The sequence below is a fragment of the Taeniopygia guttata genome, chromosome Z, assembly GCF_048771995.1.
Source record: "Taeniopygia guttata chromosome Z, bTaeGut7.mat, whole genome shotgun sequence".
Classification (NCBI taxonomy): domain Eukaryota; kingdom Metazoa; phylum Chordata; class Aves; order Passeriformes; family Estrildidae; genus Taeniopygia; species Taeniopygia guttata.
In genome coordinates this window covers 52,681,114-52,700,934 of record NC_133063.1, presented here as the reverse complement: position 1 = coordinate 52,700,934, position 19,821 = coordinate 52,681,114, and the positions used below count along the sequence as shown (strand labels likewise).

The following is a 19,821-nucleotide window of genomic DNA, read 5'->3' as shown; positions in this document are numbered from 1 at the left end:
AAAACACACCCAAATGCAATATAATGTGTTTCTAATAAATAATGACTCTCAAATTTATTTTAAAAGATAGTAAACAAACAAAAAAAAAAAAGGCATGGTATTTTGTTGTTTTGAAGAATGAAAGCTGCCTTGATGTATGTCCTCTGATGACCTTCCTTCCGTTAAATGACCTTGTTCCTTTTCACAGCTTTGAGTGTAAAGGTTCAATTTGAAAAATACTTTAGTATATTTTGTTTTTTTAACATAAATTTTGGGATTTTTGATGTGAACTTCAGAAGGGAGAAATAGCCATGTGATCTGAAATTAGAGTCACAGATTAGATTCAAGACCATTGGAGGCCTAATTTAAATGAAAAGAAAACTCGCTCTGGAATGTTTACAAGGGAGTTACAAACTGTTTTTATCTGTAACTCAGCTTAAACTTGTCTACCCTATTTGTTTGGAAGATGCAAATCATGGTTGCTGTAAAAACAAATGATTGTTGTTTGTCACTGTTCAGAATGAGTGCCATATATGTGCAGAGTGCCATGGTTTGCTACATTTATTAAAAGATTCAAACATTGCTGTGATGCTGGTTTCAAGACAAAATCTTTTTAAAATCAGTCTTGAAATGTATCAGGTTCCCAATTATCATGAAGGTTCTAGGTAAGAAAGGTCTTCAACCGTTTGCATGTAAGATAATGCAATGCTATTTTCCTTAGAATCTGAGTCCTTTTAGTTTAACATCCTTCAGTTTAACATCCTTCCCAACCTTTTACAAGCAAGGTAAATGTCATACTTTCAATAAATGGATATACAAATATCCCTGAATCCAAGAACCCTTTATCTCACTACATGCCCTCTGCTGTATAACTTTATTCCATGTAAGTAAATAATTATGATGTTTGCATTCTAAGCATTCCTCTGTTCTCATTTGGAATTTTTTAATGTCTTTCACCTGCTCCTATCTGTAGTTTATGATACCATCTCACTGTAGTATGCTTACATTAAATCCAGTGTGCTGGAACAGAATTCACCAATTCAAATCTGCAGCACCTCTTACAGAGCCCCTCTGAGTTTTGTCAGACTTGCAAGGGCAAACTCATGTCCTGATCTGACTGCAAAGATCAGCTGCAACAGAAAAAACACGGATCATAAAATAAAACTAGAGCTTGAGAGAAGAAGCTGTTCTAGGGAGTTTTATTTTCTCCATTGAGTTGGAGCTAGGCAGAAATGGGGTGTCAAGTCTATCCATGAAAACAGGTATACCCAGTAGGGAAGCTCAGGAAGATAATGGATGCAGCTTTAGCTGAATAAGATCCTGGGCAGCTTATGGAAAGAGAAATTCTCCCCTGGAGGTGATAAAGAACACCTGCATTAACATTCTACTCTGAATCACCATCTGCAGAAGTCAGATTTTTACTGACTGTGTAGGGAGCCTAGGGAGACCTGCCAACTCACTTAGCTATCAAAGTGAAGTACCTGAAGTCAGCTGAAGTGAAATTTTGGGTTGCCTTTCTCTCTTAGTGCTGGTTCTCACAAACAAATCTCAGGACAAATAAGGGCACTGGTCACTCCAAACATCCACATGTAAACAATAAAAAAGTTCAATGCACTTTTCCTGTTCATTGTCCATCATTGAGGATTGTGGTGTTTCTGCTGTGCGTCTCTCCTTCAAGCAGCAGAGCTGACATCCCATGTCTGGCCTCTCCACAGGGTTTGTCCTCTGGCCTAGGCTGTCTGCCTCAGCCATACCTGTTTCTGTCAGAGCATTTCATCCTCAGTATCTACACTGAAGAACCTGGGTTCCTATGAACCACTTACCAGGCTAATGTTTCCATTGCCCTGAAGGATTATTTTGCGGGTCATCCTGTAATGAAAGCATGTAGTTTAATTCTTAATTGCAGCAAGAGACTTTCTTACTTTTTATATTGTAGGTATGAAAGTTTCCCATGGGCTTTCCAACCATTTCTAAATAGTTATATGGTGCTACAGTTGTTCTGTGGATGAAACACTTGTTTAATAAATACTTTCTATGGAACTGTGAGAGGGCAAGTTGGCTAAAGAAAAGTTAAACCTTCCACTAAACCAGAGGGCTTAAAGCCCCATTTAACCTGGCTTTGATAACTTCAAGGGGTGGGGGGACATCCACAAAGGTTGCCACTGGGGAACCTTTTTGAGTGTCTCACCATCTTCACAGTAAAGAATTTCTTTATATATCCAATATCTAATCTACAACCACTGTCTTTCAGTTTAAATCCATTTCTCCTTGTCTTATTACTACATGCCTTTGTAAAAAGTTGCTCTGCCTCTTTTTCATAAGCCGTCTCTTTGTACTGGTAGCCTGCTAAGAGGTCTTCCCAGAGGTGCTTCAAGCTGAATAATCCCAACTCTTTCAGCCTGTTTTTATAGGAGATGTGCTTCATCCCTTTGATAATCTTTGTGGGCCTCCTCTGGACTTGCTTAAACAGGTAGAAAGTTGGACAGGGAAACAAGAGTAATATAAAGACAAACTGAATGTTGTCCCAGTTAATGGTTGAGCTATTGGGAGTTTATTTAGGTGGGACCAGCAGTGTGTCTCCTTGCAGTTTCCCTTTTCCCTTTTCAAGGATGGCAAGGGAAGATGCCCAGGAAAGATAAAACCACAGGGAGCATGGGGTGATGTTTCCTTCAGTTTTCAGAAATTTGCTGAGGGACCGAGCTGGTATCCAGGTGTTGAACAACTATCGCTATGTGTTTCTTCTAGTAGTCTGCCCAGTCATTTTTTGCATGACCACGCAAAAATATTTTTCCAGAAGCACAGGCATGGTGTCACAAGATCATTACTCTGACATGCTGTCACATACTGTCAGTGTCAAGCTGACCTTGATGGCTGTCCTTGACACTGCACCCTGCACTGGGCTGACTGTACCTGAGGAAGCCCAGAGTAACCAAGTGGGCATGGACTGAACACTGTCTTTATAGCTGGAACAGGGACTTGTGTGCTCCACACCTCTTGGGTGAATGCTACAGGATCACTCAAGTGCTCTGTTAACTCCCTTAAGAATGATAAAAGAAGAGCATGTTCCCCTTCCTCCCCCTCAGAGTCCAAAATTCATATCCCCAAGCTCACGATAGTCTTCTATGATTTACATTAATCTCCCTCTGCTAAAGGAGGGAAATGAAATTTTTGTGAGTCACTGAGTAGGTCTTTTTATTTTAAATGCCTAGACATTATTTTGTGGGTGGTATTTAGGCTGCTAAATATTTTTTTTTTATATTATATTACCTTGAAAGTCTTGCAGACTCTAGTAAGCACCTACAGTTTTAAGGCATCTGAGTTTAAGAAAAGGTCATCAGGAAACTCTGATGTGTTCTCAGGAAAAAAAAGCCTCTGACCTAGATTCAGCCTACTTGCTTTGACACTGAGGTTTGTTCTTTTCATAGAGCCAAAATAGGTTTTCGGCTGCAGAAATATTTTGCTTCCTGCTGTCACTGCCTAATAAAATAATGCACAGCTTTTTGTAGGATGTAGTATTTGATGAAGGATTGTGATTTACCAGAAATGCAGATCAGCCTCTTGAGAGCTCAGATATTTAGTAAGGTAATTTTCTGAAAGCTGTAAACTAACCAGATGCAACCTAGAGTCTCAAAGGCATCAGGTTAGGAAATTTATTAAAAAACTGACAAGAAAAGTAACAGCTACATGAAAAAAAAAAAAAAAGCTTAAAACCAGCACTTAAAACTCTGCCTTAAAAAATTCATTATTTAAGTAAAACATGGTAAAAATTATATCCTTAGATTAAGGAGAAAGATACTTGAATTAGCCTATATGCTACCAAGCACCACTTTACTAGAGAAAAAAAACTGGGTTTTAAATCACTGGATTCAGTAACTCACAAATCCCAATCCCACAGTTATGCTGATTCTCTGTGTCAAAGGAGCATCGGTTCACCTTGATTCATTTTTAAGCAGATTAAAACGTATTCAGACTCTTTGTGAGTAGATCAACTTATACCATTTTAATCTACTGTAATCCATTTTTTTTTCCTCTAAGAACACATTCTTAAAAATATTTACAAAGGAAATAAATTTAATTAGAGTATGCCTAAACATTGAACAAGGAGGAAAGTGTGTCTTGGACAATGTTTGAATGTTTTGAAAAAAGTAGTGAGAAACCACTGGGATACTATTATTTTGTGCATATCTGTCTATGTATTTTTTAAATTATGTATGAAGTTTGCCTAGATATTTCCTAATGATAGCTTTTTCTGCCACTTGTGAGGTTTTTTGTTTCCTGCCGTTTTAAATGTAGCTTTAAAATCCCTTTGATTCAAAGAGAATGGTGACAGCACTCAGAAGGCTCAGTGTCCCCTTCCAAAGCCATATAATTTCCATTTCTCATCTTATTTGCTATGGGATTGTTCACATAATTTACTGTCTAGTCTGAGTTGCTCACTAGTAGAGAGGTGAAGTTCTTTCTACCAAGTTCCCTTTCCTAACTTGGTTGCAAATATGGTCTATGATGGTGTAGATTCTTTCTAACAGTTCTCAGTGAAGCAGTACACTATGGAGTCACGAGTCAGGTTTATGTCACTTCACTCCTTCGACTGCTTTCCAGACCAGCTCTATATTAAGCCCACATTATCATCTGCCTATTCTTGACTATCTAGATAACTAATGTTAAAAATGCAAAGCTTTTCTTGGTGATTGCATTGTAAAAGCATTTCTTAAATGGTTTGATTCAATACTTGACACTTATTAAGTAACCTCTTTTACATTATATCCAGCTCCTTTCACCAAATGAACGGAGCAGAACAAGGAGATACCTTGTCTTTAATGCACAGTGAATTTTTACCTCTCCTGAACACAGCTATTTCATGAACAAAGTTGCTCATCAAAAATGCTTCCTGGCAGGATTTATAGATTCTCTTATTAGATATGCCATGAGTTTTTCTTTCTTCCTTTTCTGTAAGAAAGTGTTTCTTTTTAAGATGCATTGTTTGCCCAGAAAAAAACCTGTAGATACACTTGTAATCACTTACTGTGACCACACAATACTTACTGTGATTAGAACATTTTTTCCCATTTTGTAGCAGTGCATATCAGTTCTAGTTAGTCGCTTGTAAACAATGGCTCTTAAGTTTATTTCGGGATAAAAAATCAGTGCCTTGAACATAATCAAAATCTGAGTGTATTATGACAAAGGGAAACAAAAGCCAGATGCCTCGATCAGATTTTTAATTTATTTGATAAATTTCAGTAAAGAATTTTGTTCACTGGAGAAATGTATTAGCAGAATGTTCAATATTTTCTGCATCAGGAAAAATAATCAAAATAAAAGGAAAGATCTGCCATGCTACATTGTCTTTGTTTGATGGCTAGTGCCAAAAAAATGTAGCACCAAAAAATGATAACTAATGGTAACTAATATGTTTCAGTGCTAAACATTTGTAAAAGCTGTTTTTTGAAATATGTCATATAATAGTGAAATAGATTTCAAATCAGGAGAGAAGGAATTGCTCTCCAGAAGCAGTAATTTTTGCTAAAGTTGATACCTTCTGATCAGTTTGAAAACAGACGTATAAAAAAGAAGTCATCACTGGTTGGCAAAAAGCTCCATGACACCCCTCTTACAGAAGTAGTTCACAGCCTGTGAGAGTTCTTTAAGGAACTGAAACACAAATCCTTTAAAAATGCCTGTCTGCTTCACTGCACTCTGATTTTGCTTTTCCAGAAGATGAGAAAGCGATTAAGTAATTGGTACAATTTGGAAGAATTCTTTCACCAGTGTTCATCCCTTAGTTTTTCACTGACTGATTGGCAAGGGGGTTGTAATGATTCCATAGATTAAATAGGCCCAGGTCTTTCTTTTCTCCTGGAAGTCAGTTGCTTCCACAACCTACTTCCATGCAACTGGATTTCCTAATTATTGGAGCAAAGACGCCTCAGTTAAACCTCTGCTGACTCTCAGACTGATTCAGGAGCTGTTTTGGAGAGTATTAATTGTCTTGAGCCAAACCCACTGTTTTCTGAAAAGGTTTTTGTATAGACAGTCAAATTCCATAATAGGGTAATGTTTTCTAGTACTGTTAAATTTTCATGTTGGAAAAATATGGTTTTTACTTGTCATCTTTTTTACTTTAAACTTTATAAAAGCTTTCTAACATCTTTGTAAACTGAAATTCCCTTAAAATTCTTGTTAAAATAATCCTTTGCAATGGAATGTTATTCCTTCAGTGATCTGGCTTCAGTTAAGGGAGCACAATGGCCAGATAAAAAGGATGAGTCATAGTGAGCTGACTGACAGGCAAAAGAACAGAAGAAGTATTTGTCACATAAGATTTATTCATTATTTTGTAACTTTATATTTACAGCTATAAAAACTCACTACTGTATCGCCTAACTATGCACAGGTACAAAGAATGAAGAACAATACTGAGCAGTATATAGGGAATCCTCCCCTATAAAATTGTGAGCATATCTTCTCATCCCTTTGAATGCAGTGGGCCTATTTGTTTGAACATAATACCTCAAATATATGTAAAAGACTGGGCTATGTCCATAAACTAAATATCTGCCCTTCTTCTGCTGTTTATGAATTTTCACACTTATTCTGCAATGAAAATTATTCATCCTTACCTCAGAAGTGCAATCACAAGTAGACACTCCGGCTACTTGCTTTTAATGGGGGAGTGTATTAGCAGATAAATGTTCAATATTTTCTGCACCAGGAAAAAAAAATCAAAATAAAAGGAAAGATCTCACAAGCTACATTGTTTTTGTTTGATGGCTAGTGCCAAAGAAATAGCATCAAAAAACAGCAAAGTCATGTAACTACTCTGAACAGAGTAAATATATAATATTTAGTCATTGCTCCTCCAAACTTATTTTCCTGTGGAATGCAATGCCAAACAATTTCTAATTCTTTTTCCTGCTAGTACTGCACTTGAAAGTATATGCTGAGTCACTTACACCATCTGTTATCTGTGCATGTATCAGCTGAGAGAAATGTTCAGAACCTTTTGAAGACATCTGCTTATTTCACTGAGCTTACCGATTCAGAGTGCTTCTGTTTTACATCATACCTATTTGCACACTTCCTCAAATAGGCTCTTCTTCCTTGCACTTCTTAAGAATTTCAGAACACTGAGATTTTTAGTCTTCCAAGTCTGATCCCACCTTGCCTTTGTTTACTAGTTTTAGGAAACAAGATATTCATAATAGAAATAGCTGTGGTAAGAACTAGAGGTTTTACATGGTAGTGCATTCACCATTGCATGAGCTTTGAAACAGTAAATATTGGACATGTTTTGCATTGGCTTACTTGATTATTCATTGTCAATTCAAATAACTTCTTTAAAAGCTGAAACGCTGAGTTGATTTCCTGTCTGATATTTTAACTAATGCATAATTCTAATGTACTGTATGACACCAGAGATAGAGAATTATGCATTTTCTTGATGGAAAAGCATGTAAACAATAAATCTGTATATATGTGTGTGTATATATATGTATATATATGTATATATATATATATATATATATATATATATATATATATATATATATGGATTTCTGCGGAAATAATAAATTCAATACAGAGGCCCAGTTCTATTAATGTTACTTGCACATAACAGGTCAACACAGGGAAATAATCACATGGCCTTTTTTCTAGCTATGTCAGACATACCTGGTAAAAAATTTGCTAACATGCATCTATAGCCTTTTCTTAGCATGCCTTTTTTATTAAATTATAAGTAACTCTTCAGTTTAAGAAGTCTTCTAGAAGAAGCTGAAAGCAGTGACTTGCAATTAAGTGTACAGCTAACATATATGGCTATAAAAGACATAAATACAGTTTAATTTAATTCCTGATGGAAAAGACTAATTTTTACAGTAAATTTGACCAGCATAGCTCATGTCCCCCAGAATTTAGGCAGAAGTTTCCTCAGGGCCACTCCTGTGTTACAGCCTCCGCCACTATGCAGGCAAGGATACTTCATGCTTTCTTCAACCTCTTAAACCCTAACTGTACATTTATATTGTGCAATGGCTTCCCATGACAATGCTAAAACCAGAGGGCTTACTTATGGACTGTCTAGCTGCCTTCATAGTCTTAAGTAAATTTATAGTTCCCCATTTTGATGGGCACTGGGGTAGGACTAGTTTAGGAGCTACCTACTATGTCTGTAGAATAAATATTTTTTGAGTTTCAGCACTGGACAAGCTCATGCCGGTGAAGCCTAGAAGGAAAGGTTCCTCACCTGGAGCAGCTCCAAAGTACAGCTGCTGTTGCTTGGAGAATGCTGTGGGGCCTCTCCAATGGCCGCACATTTCTGAAAGGGAAACCATGGGAACCAAACTCTAGAGCTTGGAAATGCTTTCTGATACTTTGTAATTTACCAGGATAGAGACTAACTGTCTATGTCCTGTCAAGATCTTCCTTCAGATGCTACTTACTTTCAAGAGAACCTGAAGACAATGGTGACCATAAAAGACAGGGGTGTCAGTGGTAAGACAAGTTCTTTCAGAGAGGGAGAGCTACTTCCCTACTTCTGCTTCAGTTTTAAAGGCAGAATGAGAATGAGATCAAAATCCTTGTAGAAACCATTTCATTTAATAATTAAGACGGTCTTTGGTCCATGATTGCAAAGCATGACCTTGTAAACTGACAGACCCGTTTCTGTGACACCTGCAGTAATTGTGATGTGAAAGAAAACAAGGACTGAGGCAAAAATGAGGAAACCATTACTGTCTGTGCAATAGTCTCCTTGGTACGATACTTCTAAATCAATTTATATCTCAGTGCAAGGATATGGCTGAGGGAAGATAAGTTGTGCCTGAGGGAATAACTACAATATTGGAGTGGAATTGATTCGTCTTATGACAACAAAATTTCCTGATGGAAACCTCCATAGATTATATAGTAAAATAGAAACACTTTTTTAATCCCCTTAGAAAAATAATTTGTCTTTTGTTTTTGTCCCTTAGAAAGTGCCATGTGATTTATTTCTTTTGAGGTGAAAAGTTAATATTACAAAAAGACATTCATAGCAGTTTTATGTGAAATTATGGGACAAACATAACATCCTTTGGTGAAGGAAAAGACACAGATTTTTAAGGAGTAGAAGTGCCCTGGAATTAATGTGTTCTTCAGGATAACTGGGAAGTTAATGTATATAGTTACAGATATAATTAAAAATGATCAGGGACCATTCCTGTCACAAATGTGAGGATTTCTTAATGTCATCAAGCTAGATTATGTAATCAATCCTTGGATAAACAGCTTTGGTATTTCTCAAAATTACAGTCTTTAAAAGTTTTTCCAAATTAATGTAATTTAATTTAAAACTTTTTAAACTGATTACTGTTAATCTGGAAACAGTGATCAACCCATTGTCAACTTAGAAATTAAATGCCCTTTTTTATTAATTGGTAGATGATATTTCCAGCTTGTTTTTTCTTGTTTTAATCTATACCTTATAAATAGAATATGGCCATTTGGGAAACATTTAATCTGTAATTATATAAATATTAGTATTTAAGATTGTATTAAAGAAAAGACGCCTGTGTAAAATGAGGATTTTCTGTTTTATGGAATGGCCTTTTATTAACTCAGGGATATTATCTGTGAATGTGTTATGCAAAAATTTCATGATGCAGGTGCAAAATTACTTCTCATTAAAAAAATAGTACTGTTGGCCAGCAGAGAAATGGTCACACATTGCTTTTGGACAGCAAAGAGCAGCACGTTGGAACAAAGTTGTGGAAAATTCCAACCCTTCACAATGAAACAAAGTTAGTGTTACTCCTGCCAAACCCTTAGGTTATACAAGACTAATAGGAAAATAATTAAATAGTTATTATTTCATTTAGTAACATTGGTTGTAACATACATCATGTATAGGATTTGACATTAGAATCAATGTTCTTTTTAAGTGGTTTATATATGGAATAAACCATTGAACAACTCAAGTAACTGTACTGAAATCTGCACTCTTCACAATGGTATTTGCTGACTAGTATTTAAAAAAAAATCCCTATTCAAACTAAAGACTAATTTTTGCACCTGATTTTACAAAAAGCCCATAATTATTAAAGAAAAGAAACAAAAACACATTGACAAGCTATTTTTGGCAAAAAAGTCCTCAGACAAATCCAAGCTGAATTCAGATGCTTTGTCAGTCTTTTCTTTCTTTTTTATTCTCCTTTTGCTAAAGACTTTCTACCTGTCTGAGGACCTGCTGCTCAGGACCATCCATTCAGAAACGACTGAAATCTCCCTAGCCTGTAACATGTATGAACTGATGCTCTTTGTATAAAAAAATAGCCATTAGAGATGGTGGCGACCTGCACTCTGCATTCAGGTGCAGTTGTGGCTGAGGTGTTGGATCACACTTTGGTGCTTATATAGCTATATACATCTAAAAGGCAGATATATAGCTAAACATATGCTTGTTTCTTTTGTTGTAAATTTTTAGTGATTTCTCCTCTGTCATTAGAGCTCTATTATTCCTACTTATTCCCTTCTGGTGGTACTTCCTTAGTAGTATTCAGTTGATTTTTCACTCACCCTGTTACCCTGTTAGTAGGAAAGATTCTTTCTATTTTGTTGCTTATTGCTACTCCTCATTTCCATTTTCTTATTCTTTCTTAAAACAATGGTATTTTATTTAGAACTGTGACTCACAGACCTGGAAAGTATCTCAGTCAAGAAATAAAATCCATTAATGTTCAGATTAACTCAGAAACTGGTGTAAAAATATAATATTATAGAAGGCATATTAATTGGGATTTATCATACCAAGGATATGCTGGAAAATATTTATAGGAGGGATCAAGATTAGCTTTTATTTTTGTTTAATAATTATAATATTTATGCTAATAAATTTAGGAGAAAGATCCACTTTACAGAGCCCTACAAGAACTGAAGATTTGATCTTACAGCTTTGTGAATACTGCGGTTTTAATTGCACTACTTGTGTCCTTGAAAGACCCCAGTTATATTTCATCCAACGTGCAGTTTATTGTTTTCCCAATTTAATCTATACAAAGCGCAACTGCTAAAGAATTTGACACAGGTCTCTAAAAGTTTCCTCATTAGTTATTTCTGTACAAGGAGTTGGATGACAGTTGGAGGGAAAGGTCCTCAAAATAAACAGTGCCTTAATTTTTTTAAGTTGCTTTCCTGAGCAATGGGGAATTTGCATTAGATTATCTGCAGTGACCCCAACAGCAAGATGTTTTTGTGCTCAAACTAGATAGTTGAGTCCTGGACTGAAATTTTTTTGGGGAATTTCCTTCATGTCATTCATTTTTTGAGTATTTTTAAAGGTCTGAAACAATAGGAAAGTTACTTCTTTATAAGTCACTACCTGGCTTCCAGCTATCTAAGCTATCTATTTTTTCTTTTTTCTTTTTCTTTCTTTTTGAAGTGTAGACATTCAAAACCTATTCCTTAGCTGTTTTTATGACACAAAATATTAACTTTTGAAAAAGTAACAGCTCACAAATCTGAAAAGATTTGACTTACAACATGAAACAAGTGTTAAGTACAGAGAAACCATTAATTTTTAAATTATTACATTAGTGAATAAGTGCTAACTATGTCAACTGCAATACAACAATTGGCAGCTTATCTTCTGTTACCAGTTATTTAGACTAATAGGAGGTCTAGAAAAAGCATTTTAATAGATGTGAAGCACAAGGATAGTTAGTAACCTTGGCATTTAAATGGCAAGAGAGCAAGCCTGAAGCTCTTTGAGAAATTAGAGCATTTGAGTACAACTTCTATCAGTGGAAGAGAGACACAAATATTTTTATGTCATAGATAAACTTTATATATAAATGCTACTGCAGATATGGAGATCTATGTTAACAAATTTTGGCCCTGTATATTAGACACTATACTATATAACTGACTAATATTTCTTCTCTCATCCCAGTTTCTCCTTCTTTACTTCTAAATTTTTGAATTTGTTCTCACTTTATTTCATGGTAAATACTGTGTTGGTGTGCTGCGTGCCTGCAAGCACTGTTTGTCTCCTTGTTCTTGTTTCATTCTTTTGGCTTGGAAAACAGAAAAATCTGACAAGGAGTCCCAGGGCTTTTTGGAATGTGTTAAGGTGTCTGCTTTTTGCTGGTAACAGCCCCTTTGACTGTCTTTATGTAAAGCTGAAGGGAGGATGCTGCCAACATCTTTGCAATTTTAAAAGCTTATGAGCAAGAAGTCATGTCCTTCTAATCTACCAGAGAGACAGGGAAGGAGTAGCTGCACATCAGAAATACAGGACCTAGGCATCACCTTTTTTTTTTTGAGCTGACTTTCACAAACTGTGACTATGAACATAGGTTTGCTATGATGCAGGATAAACAGACTTCTTTTCAATTGAGATTAATCCCATATAAACACAGTATTACAAAAACAAAAAGAAAAGAAATCAGGATAAGCAGACATTGCAATAAATAATACTCTTTTTTTCTGTCCTTGAAAAATTAAAGGAATCTACTAAGGTAGATCTAAGGTAGATCTACTAAGGTTGTATGTTAAAATTGACAATTCCAAAAAGAAAGAAATAGGGCCATAGGAGTATATACATGCATATTAAAACAAAATACCACCTTATTGTGCCTGATAAGTCTGAGTACTCAGCTTTTTCTAATCCATCTGCTATGGGTTGTAAAATATAATTGACCTTTAGTCTCCTTGTAATTAGGATAGCACCCACATTTAAGAATATAATAATGTATAAAAAATAGTCAATTTTATTTCATTTCACTGTGATAAGTATTATCTGTCAGAAATTCTGACAGATATCTATCCGCTTTATCTAACAGTTAATTTAGAAGGACTATCTCTTCTCAAACACAGAGTATACATTACCCAACTACTCTTTCAGAGGCAGCAATCTATGATCCCATTAAACAGGTACAAATGTGCTTTTCTTTCCAGCTGCTCGCAGGCTCAGTCACTTGTCTCTTTTCTTGCAGAATGATTCCTGGGGAAAGCAGTACTCATATGCACTCTTCAAAGCCATGAGCCACATGCTCTGCATTGGTTATGGAGCCCGTGCCCCCGTCAGCATGTCTGACCTCTGGATAACGATGCTGAGTATGATTGTGGGGGCTACTTGTTATGCCATGTTTGTTGGTCATGCCACTGCCCTCATTCAGTCTCTGGATTCATCACGACGACAATACCAAGAAAAGGTAACTAATTTTCTCATAACTCCTTCGGTTCTGAAATGGATTAATGGGATGTTTTCATTCTTTACTTGAAATGATCTAGTAGTTTGTGAAGCCTGTGGCAGATGTCTTTGAACACAAAGGAGTTCAGAACACTCCATAAGTTCACTATGTTTTTGCAGGAACCTACTTTGCTTAGAGAGCAGCTGGTTCTTGATGTTCAACTTCCTTTATACTCTCCAGTGAAAACTCTATTCCTTGCTTCAGACTTGCTTTGTATCCCTTTACTACATTCTGTAGGTATTTGATCTAGGTAGCTTGAACCCGGGCCTTAACCTTCGTAGCTTGGGCACGTCTTTAAAATTTCCTGTCATTCCTTTGGAGTGCAGTTCAGGGATCACCCTCAAACATGTTAAAAGGCCTTTAAATGACAACCAGACCAAATAAATTAGTTTTGTTTGTAACTGCCTCAGAGAAGTGCTCAGAAGGTCTTCATTTGCTTAGTAACAGTACTGTTTACATGTGAATTCATGACCTGTAATGTCCTCTCCAAGGTCAGAAAGGATTGTGGCAGAAGGTAGAAAAGTAGAGTAGGGTTAGTGGAAGAGTGTTCTTTATGAAGCAGGAAGTAAAATGTTGTTTTATTCTGTGTAAGACTGTAACTAAAAACACATGAATGGGTACAGGGTAGGATCTTTCTGAAGTAAGTACTAATTAAAGCTGTCAGTTGTGTAATAAAAATCAGAGATGGATGTGGACCAAGGCATGAAACTGGAAGATATGTCTAGGAATGATGGCATAAGGAAAAAATGATCAGAATGAACTTCAGGAAGGGACAAAAAGAATGTGCAGAATTACGTAGGTACTTAAAAGATGACAAAATTCATTGTTACATTAAATGGGGAACTGGAGGAGCCATACCAAGGGAGAGGTCAACTGAGCAAAGTAGTGAAATCAAAGTTCACATCAGCAAATAAGAAACACAGCCTGGGCAATAGTATTTGGTATATGTCCATAACAAGGTCCAGAAAGGCAAACTGGGCAGAAATGTATGATGTAACACAAACCTGAGGGAGAAAACTGGCAGAGACTAAATAGCTGAGAGGGTGACCCTGGCATCTGCTGAGGATGAAGGGGAACGACCTGAATTTCCTAGGCAAGAGAGGGGAAAAAAAAAGAGTAGGATGGACTGGGGGATTTTCTTTACAAGGAAGCAAAGAGGGAAGTAACGAGAATGTGTGGGTGAAGAAGCGTTTATATACAGTTTTGTTAAGCTCAAATTGCATCCAGATCATGGGTTCAACATGTGAGAGACAAGAAAAGGTAAGATGAGCTGTAAGTTCAGTGACAGAAAAATTAGCTTGTGGCTGACAAAACAGCTGTTCAAAACAAGTTTGCAAGCAAGAAATTTCACACACTGTAGTGTCATAAAATATAAGTGAGAATAAGAAGTTTAGAAGGAGAATAGAGATGATCATTAAAACCAAATGAGTTCTGTCAGTGACCATGTGAAACCCCCATATTCATCTGAGTATAATGTCAAAGGACTTATCTTTGTAGGTTACCTAACTCAGCTGGCTCATTAGGTCTCTTCTGTGAACAAAGAAAGTAATTTTATCCAAATGGGCCATTTCTAGGAAGCTGTGGGACAGAAAGCTCATTACCATGGACATGAACTATGACTGAAATTTCATTACAGGCTAGGGTTAAGATGCATACACACATATACACAGATTTAAGAAATCAGAAGAAATGTCACAATACACCTGAAATCCCATGTGAATCATTATCATCAGACCTTGCTGGCTGCAGCAGTATATCAGAATGTTTTGATCATCAGAAATATAGTACATGTGTAAAAATATCCATGTATTTTAAACTGTGCTGAGTAAAGCCAGTGGAATTTTCACTTGTTTTGTAAATTAAAACCCAACAGCAGTCAAGCAGTATTGCATTTCTCATCTTTTTGCAAAACAGCAAACAAAACTTTTTTGTTTATTCATTTGTTCTCTGATTTTATGCACACAGAAACAAAATTTTTTATTTGTTTTTTCTCTGATTTTATGCACACACTTTGTTAAACATTAGCATAGAAATATCCAGCATTTTTCAAGTCCTGCAATTCTCAACACATTCATTTCTCCTTTTGGTTGTTTTTTTTTTTCTTATTTCCCGACTTCTGAGGTAAAGAATAACATGGAAATCAGAAATTTAAGAAATGAGCCAGAAAGTGCATATTTCTATGCTTTAGGGAAAATGTTTCTTATTTTCTGGAACATATTTTATGCTGGTTATTAAGGGCTAGAGATAAAGGATGTCTTGAATAAAGATTTTTTTCCTACTGACTCATATAAGTTATTAGCTGTAACAATTATACAGACTTGTCTGTACATTCTTAACCATTTCTTTATCATAGTTTAATCATATTTTAAACTAAATATTTGATTATAACATAAGAATTACAAGTCATTACTACAAATTCTTAAAGGGTATTCAATACATTTCTTTTCTCTGAAAACTAGATAAATGGGCATTTCAAAGATCATTTTGTGGTACCCATTTTGTCATCATATTTTCTAAAATATTGGCACATAAATTTTTTTTATATTTCACATATCTGACACTTAAGAATAAGGTAGATGAAATTTCAGCTACAGATTTCAGAGTTTAAATATACTCCATTATCCAATTTTGCATAGTTTATTACTTTTTTTTTCTTCTGAAATTAAAAATTCAGGAGAGGGAGACTTCTTTGATTTATTTTTTTTGGACTTAAGGGCCAGGATCAAGTTCTTTTTTTAGACATATATATCTAGGGTTGTATATTTGCTGGCTCAATTTTTTTTTCTTGTGAGAATTATATAAAACAATGAAATTATTATGAATTGCTAGGCAACACAGAATGATAGTGAAGGAAGAAAGACATTGTTATTTGATTATTCTCTGAATAACATCATAAATGTATCTATGGAATGCAATCAATTAAAGGAAAGTTCTTGTTCTCACACTGAAAGCAGCCAGAATAAAATATTTGCTGAAATCTTCCTCATTCAGGTCCTTCCCAAGTTCAAGATATGCAAAATTAGGACAAACATAGTTCAAAATTGAAGAACTACACACAGGAAGAAAAGAACCATATTTCATTAAGCCAAATGTCCAACACTGTCAAAGAATTTGAACTGTGCAAAATATTGCATGCTGAGGGAAATCAAAATATATTAAGGAAGCAAATATTGCTCCACAGGTTTACTCTGAGGGGTCAAAACCAAAATGTATCAGAAAAATTAATAGTGATTATAAGCCATCAGATGTAGGAGATGGACAATGCACTTGTATGCTGCGAAGTTGTGCAAAAAAGAATGCATTGATACATTCTGGTCACTCTGACAAAGTTCAGGCTTTTTTCTGCTGAAGTAGTGGAACTATTCTCACAGGAAAGAAAAAGTCTCTCAGATTTAATACATCCATCAGATCCTGGTATGTATGTAGTGAAGGGCTGATACCTGAGAAAGAAGAGTGATGTCCAATTTAGGTATACTCAATCCATATTCTCTTTGCAGTAATAAAGTTTGATGGACCATTCTACCTTAGGAAAGCACTGAATAAATCAACGAATCAATGTAATCTTAGCATCCTCCTTCCTGACTTTGGTGTAAGTCAGAGAGGAATGCCGTAATAACTAAAAGCAATATTCTAAGTGACAACACCTTTGACATTTTCTAATGTCTAGAAAGTCAGCACATCTCAAAGATTTTTGCCTTAGCAAAGGCATTTATTTGAAAGAACCAGAAATGCAATATGCTGAACTTGTTAACAATCTAGTGTGAAACAAAGAAGGCAAAATGAACAGTCACTTGACAAGGAGGTGAAGATCATTAGTTAAATATTTCTTCCTTTAGATCTTGGCAGTTCCTAGTAGGAAGATGTTCACCCAATGCTATGAGTGTCAAAGAATTTTCATGATTGAAGATAGGTTAATATTTTCTCTATTACATTCTGTCATAGGCAAAAAATATACAGGAAAAACAAACAATTAGAGGGAAGATTTGTAGTGGCATACAGATTGTCTCATAGCATAAAGATTGTTAAATTGGTTTGATAAAATACCAGGTATTAGCTGGGGAGGTTATTATTTAATTTTATTTTAGCTTTCCTTATGCTATCATTTTCCATTTTCCTTATGCTATCATTTTGTGTAATTTGTATTCTCTAACAAAACTCAAACCACACAAAGTATTAAAAAAATAAAGAATTAGACCAGTTTTGCCAGTTGCAAGTAATATGAGAAACATAAAAATGTTTAATTCAATTATATACATATAGGAAATGGAAAAAAATTACAGCTGTCTCAAATGTCCCAAACGGCATCTTCTAACGCAATATTTTGCTTTTATTTTTTCTATTAATTTATGATCTTTTAGTATGTCTTCAGTTAAATCAGTCTAGTTCAAAAAAAAAAAAAAAAGAAAATCATTTAAATGTACTTTTTCTCACAGAGAAAAAGCAATAATTGCATCTAAAGGTAATTTAAAAGCAACCAGTAAGTTGTAAGTAGTAAACAACTACTACAAAATTATATAATATTATGAATTTTTATAAAGATAGCATTGAGATTTGGAGCTCAAATTGCCCATTTTTCATTTCTTAAGCATCAGAAAAAACATTTAAAAAGGAATACAGAATTAGGCCAGCTGGGCAGCTTTAAATTTTGCAGCATGAGGCTTTTCACCAGCTTTTCAAGTCTGTCCCTCACAGCTCCAGTTTGGATATCTAAATTGCCCTCGCAGGCTGTGGGGAGATACTCGATATGCATTGCAAGAGGTAGCAGCACCTTGGGGTGTTTCAGGGGAGCTGTGGATGGAACAGGTTCCCAATTCCCTGCCCCTCCAGGAGGCTGTGTGTGTTCTCCCTCACCTTGGGCAGTGATACAGCTGAGGTCCTCCCTTCCGAATCTGGGGGCCACCTCTTCGAGCTTCCTTCTCTGAGCAGTTGTTTTAGGGTGCAATGGAGGGGCTCTGCGATGGAGTAAATCAAGACTTGGTAGTCACTCATCCAGCAAGTGACACCTCTGCATTTTCCTAAAGAGGAACCGGAGACATCATTCACTTCCATGTTTTCTTGAGTTTCAAGCAATTGGTTGTTAAACTGAAAGTGGAACAAGGCAGATACCAAGCTCTGGCATGTTCATTAGAACTACTTCAGTTCTTAGGAAATATTTCTGGAAAAATTTAGATATTTTTAACTATGTCATCTGTAAGTATCAGGGATTTGTCTGGGAAATGTCTGTTTTGGTCATGACGGAAATTCAAAGGAAAACTCAAGACCACATCACTATTTATCTAGGCTTCCACCAGCTTGTGGTGTGTATATATATATATGTATATATATATATATATATTATTAAACTAAATGCAAACATCCATATTGGATTTGAGTCAGATGAAATGGAGTGAAATCAATAAAATTTCCAATGCCTACATATTATATGCCATACAAAAAATCTTTGAAAATTTAGTTTTATGGATTTTTTTTTTTTTCTTAAATGGAACAGATGTTCAAACGGCAAATTGCAGAACATGAATTTTAGACACAGAGCTGAACTTGCAATAGTGGAGTTATAGAATGTTATTCCTGGATCTCGTCTGATCTGAGCAGCAAAGTACTTATTAAGTACTGATTTCTAAGTTCAGTAGCTTTCCATGGTTTACACATGTTTTTTAAAAATGGAAGTCTGGTGGTGATAGTAGTTTTTAGAAAGTCTGACAATACTGTAACATAAAAATGTTCTGTGATTCTTTACTTAAAATAGCCTGTTTTCATTTATGAAGCATAATTTTAGCAATAAGTCATGTCATGTCACTGCTGAAGAAGGTGAGCCGCTTGGAAGATAAATCTTGTATTTTCTATGCAGCACAGTATACTTGCCATATCAAAGGAATTATTTATTTCGGAAAATTAGGGGTGGTTTAATTTATCCTGGATTTAGACTCACTTGGATAAAAACAAACAAACAAAACCCCAAAAATAAAACCAAAAAAAAACCCAAAACAAAACAGGAAAATAAAGCAAAACCTTTTTGCAGCCTGTTTTTTCAGGTTTTTAGAAAATTCTCATTAGCTTACACAGATGTATATCCTATTCAGCTTTGCCATAGTGCAGTATTTTAAATAGTAAAGAATTTTTTAACTGTTTTATCAAGTGATCAAGTACAAGAGTTGCTAATGTCAGGACCTCAAGAGTAAGTATTCATTTTATCAAAATGATAAAATGATTCATTTTATCAAAAGCCATATATTCATTGCAGTATTGTGAACAAGAAAATTCATTTTTTCCCTAAATATTTAGGCATGACTGAGAGTCATTGCACTCCATAATATTTGTGGGTTGTTTCTGGTATTTATAATTACTGGATTTGTGATTTTATTTGGAAGTCCAGAGTGTCTTATAGTTAGAAAAGGGTTTGAAAGTGTTGTCTTTAGGATTATTTCTGAATAATTTTATGCTGTTTTTTGCAAATATCAGGTCACAGACTCCTAAATGGATAGATGTTGTATTTGTGGCTTCTGTGAGCCTCATTGGTTTTTGCAGAAAGCAATGACATTTATTAGAACAAAGCAAGCTATTAAAAGATACTTGGTATCAGTCAATATTCTGGAAGGGAAAACATTCTGGAAGG

At 35.3% G+C, this 19,821-nt stretch overlaps 1 protein-coding gene across 1 annotated transcript in view; it reads left to right on the top strand.

Annotated features, from left to right (window-relative positions):
• Positions 1-19,821, top strand: part of HCN1 (hyperpolarization activated cyclic nucleotide gated potassium channel 1) — a 192,966-nt gene that overhangs the window by 110,546 nt on the left and 62,599 nt on the right. Inside the window, exon 4 of the mRNA XM_030257549.4 lies at positions 12,951-13,169. Within this exon, the coding sequence (XP_030113409.4) occupies positions 12,951-13,169 (219 nt within the window). The remainder of the gene's footprint in view (positions 1-12,950; positions 13,170-19,821) is intronic.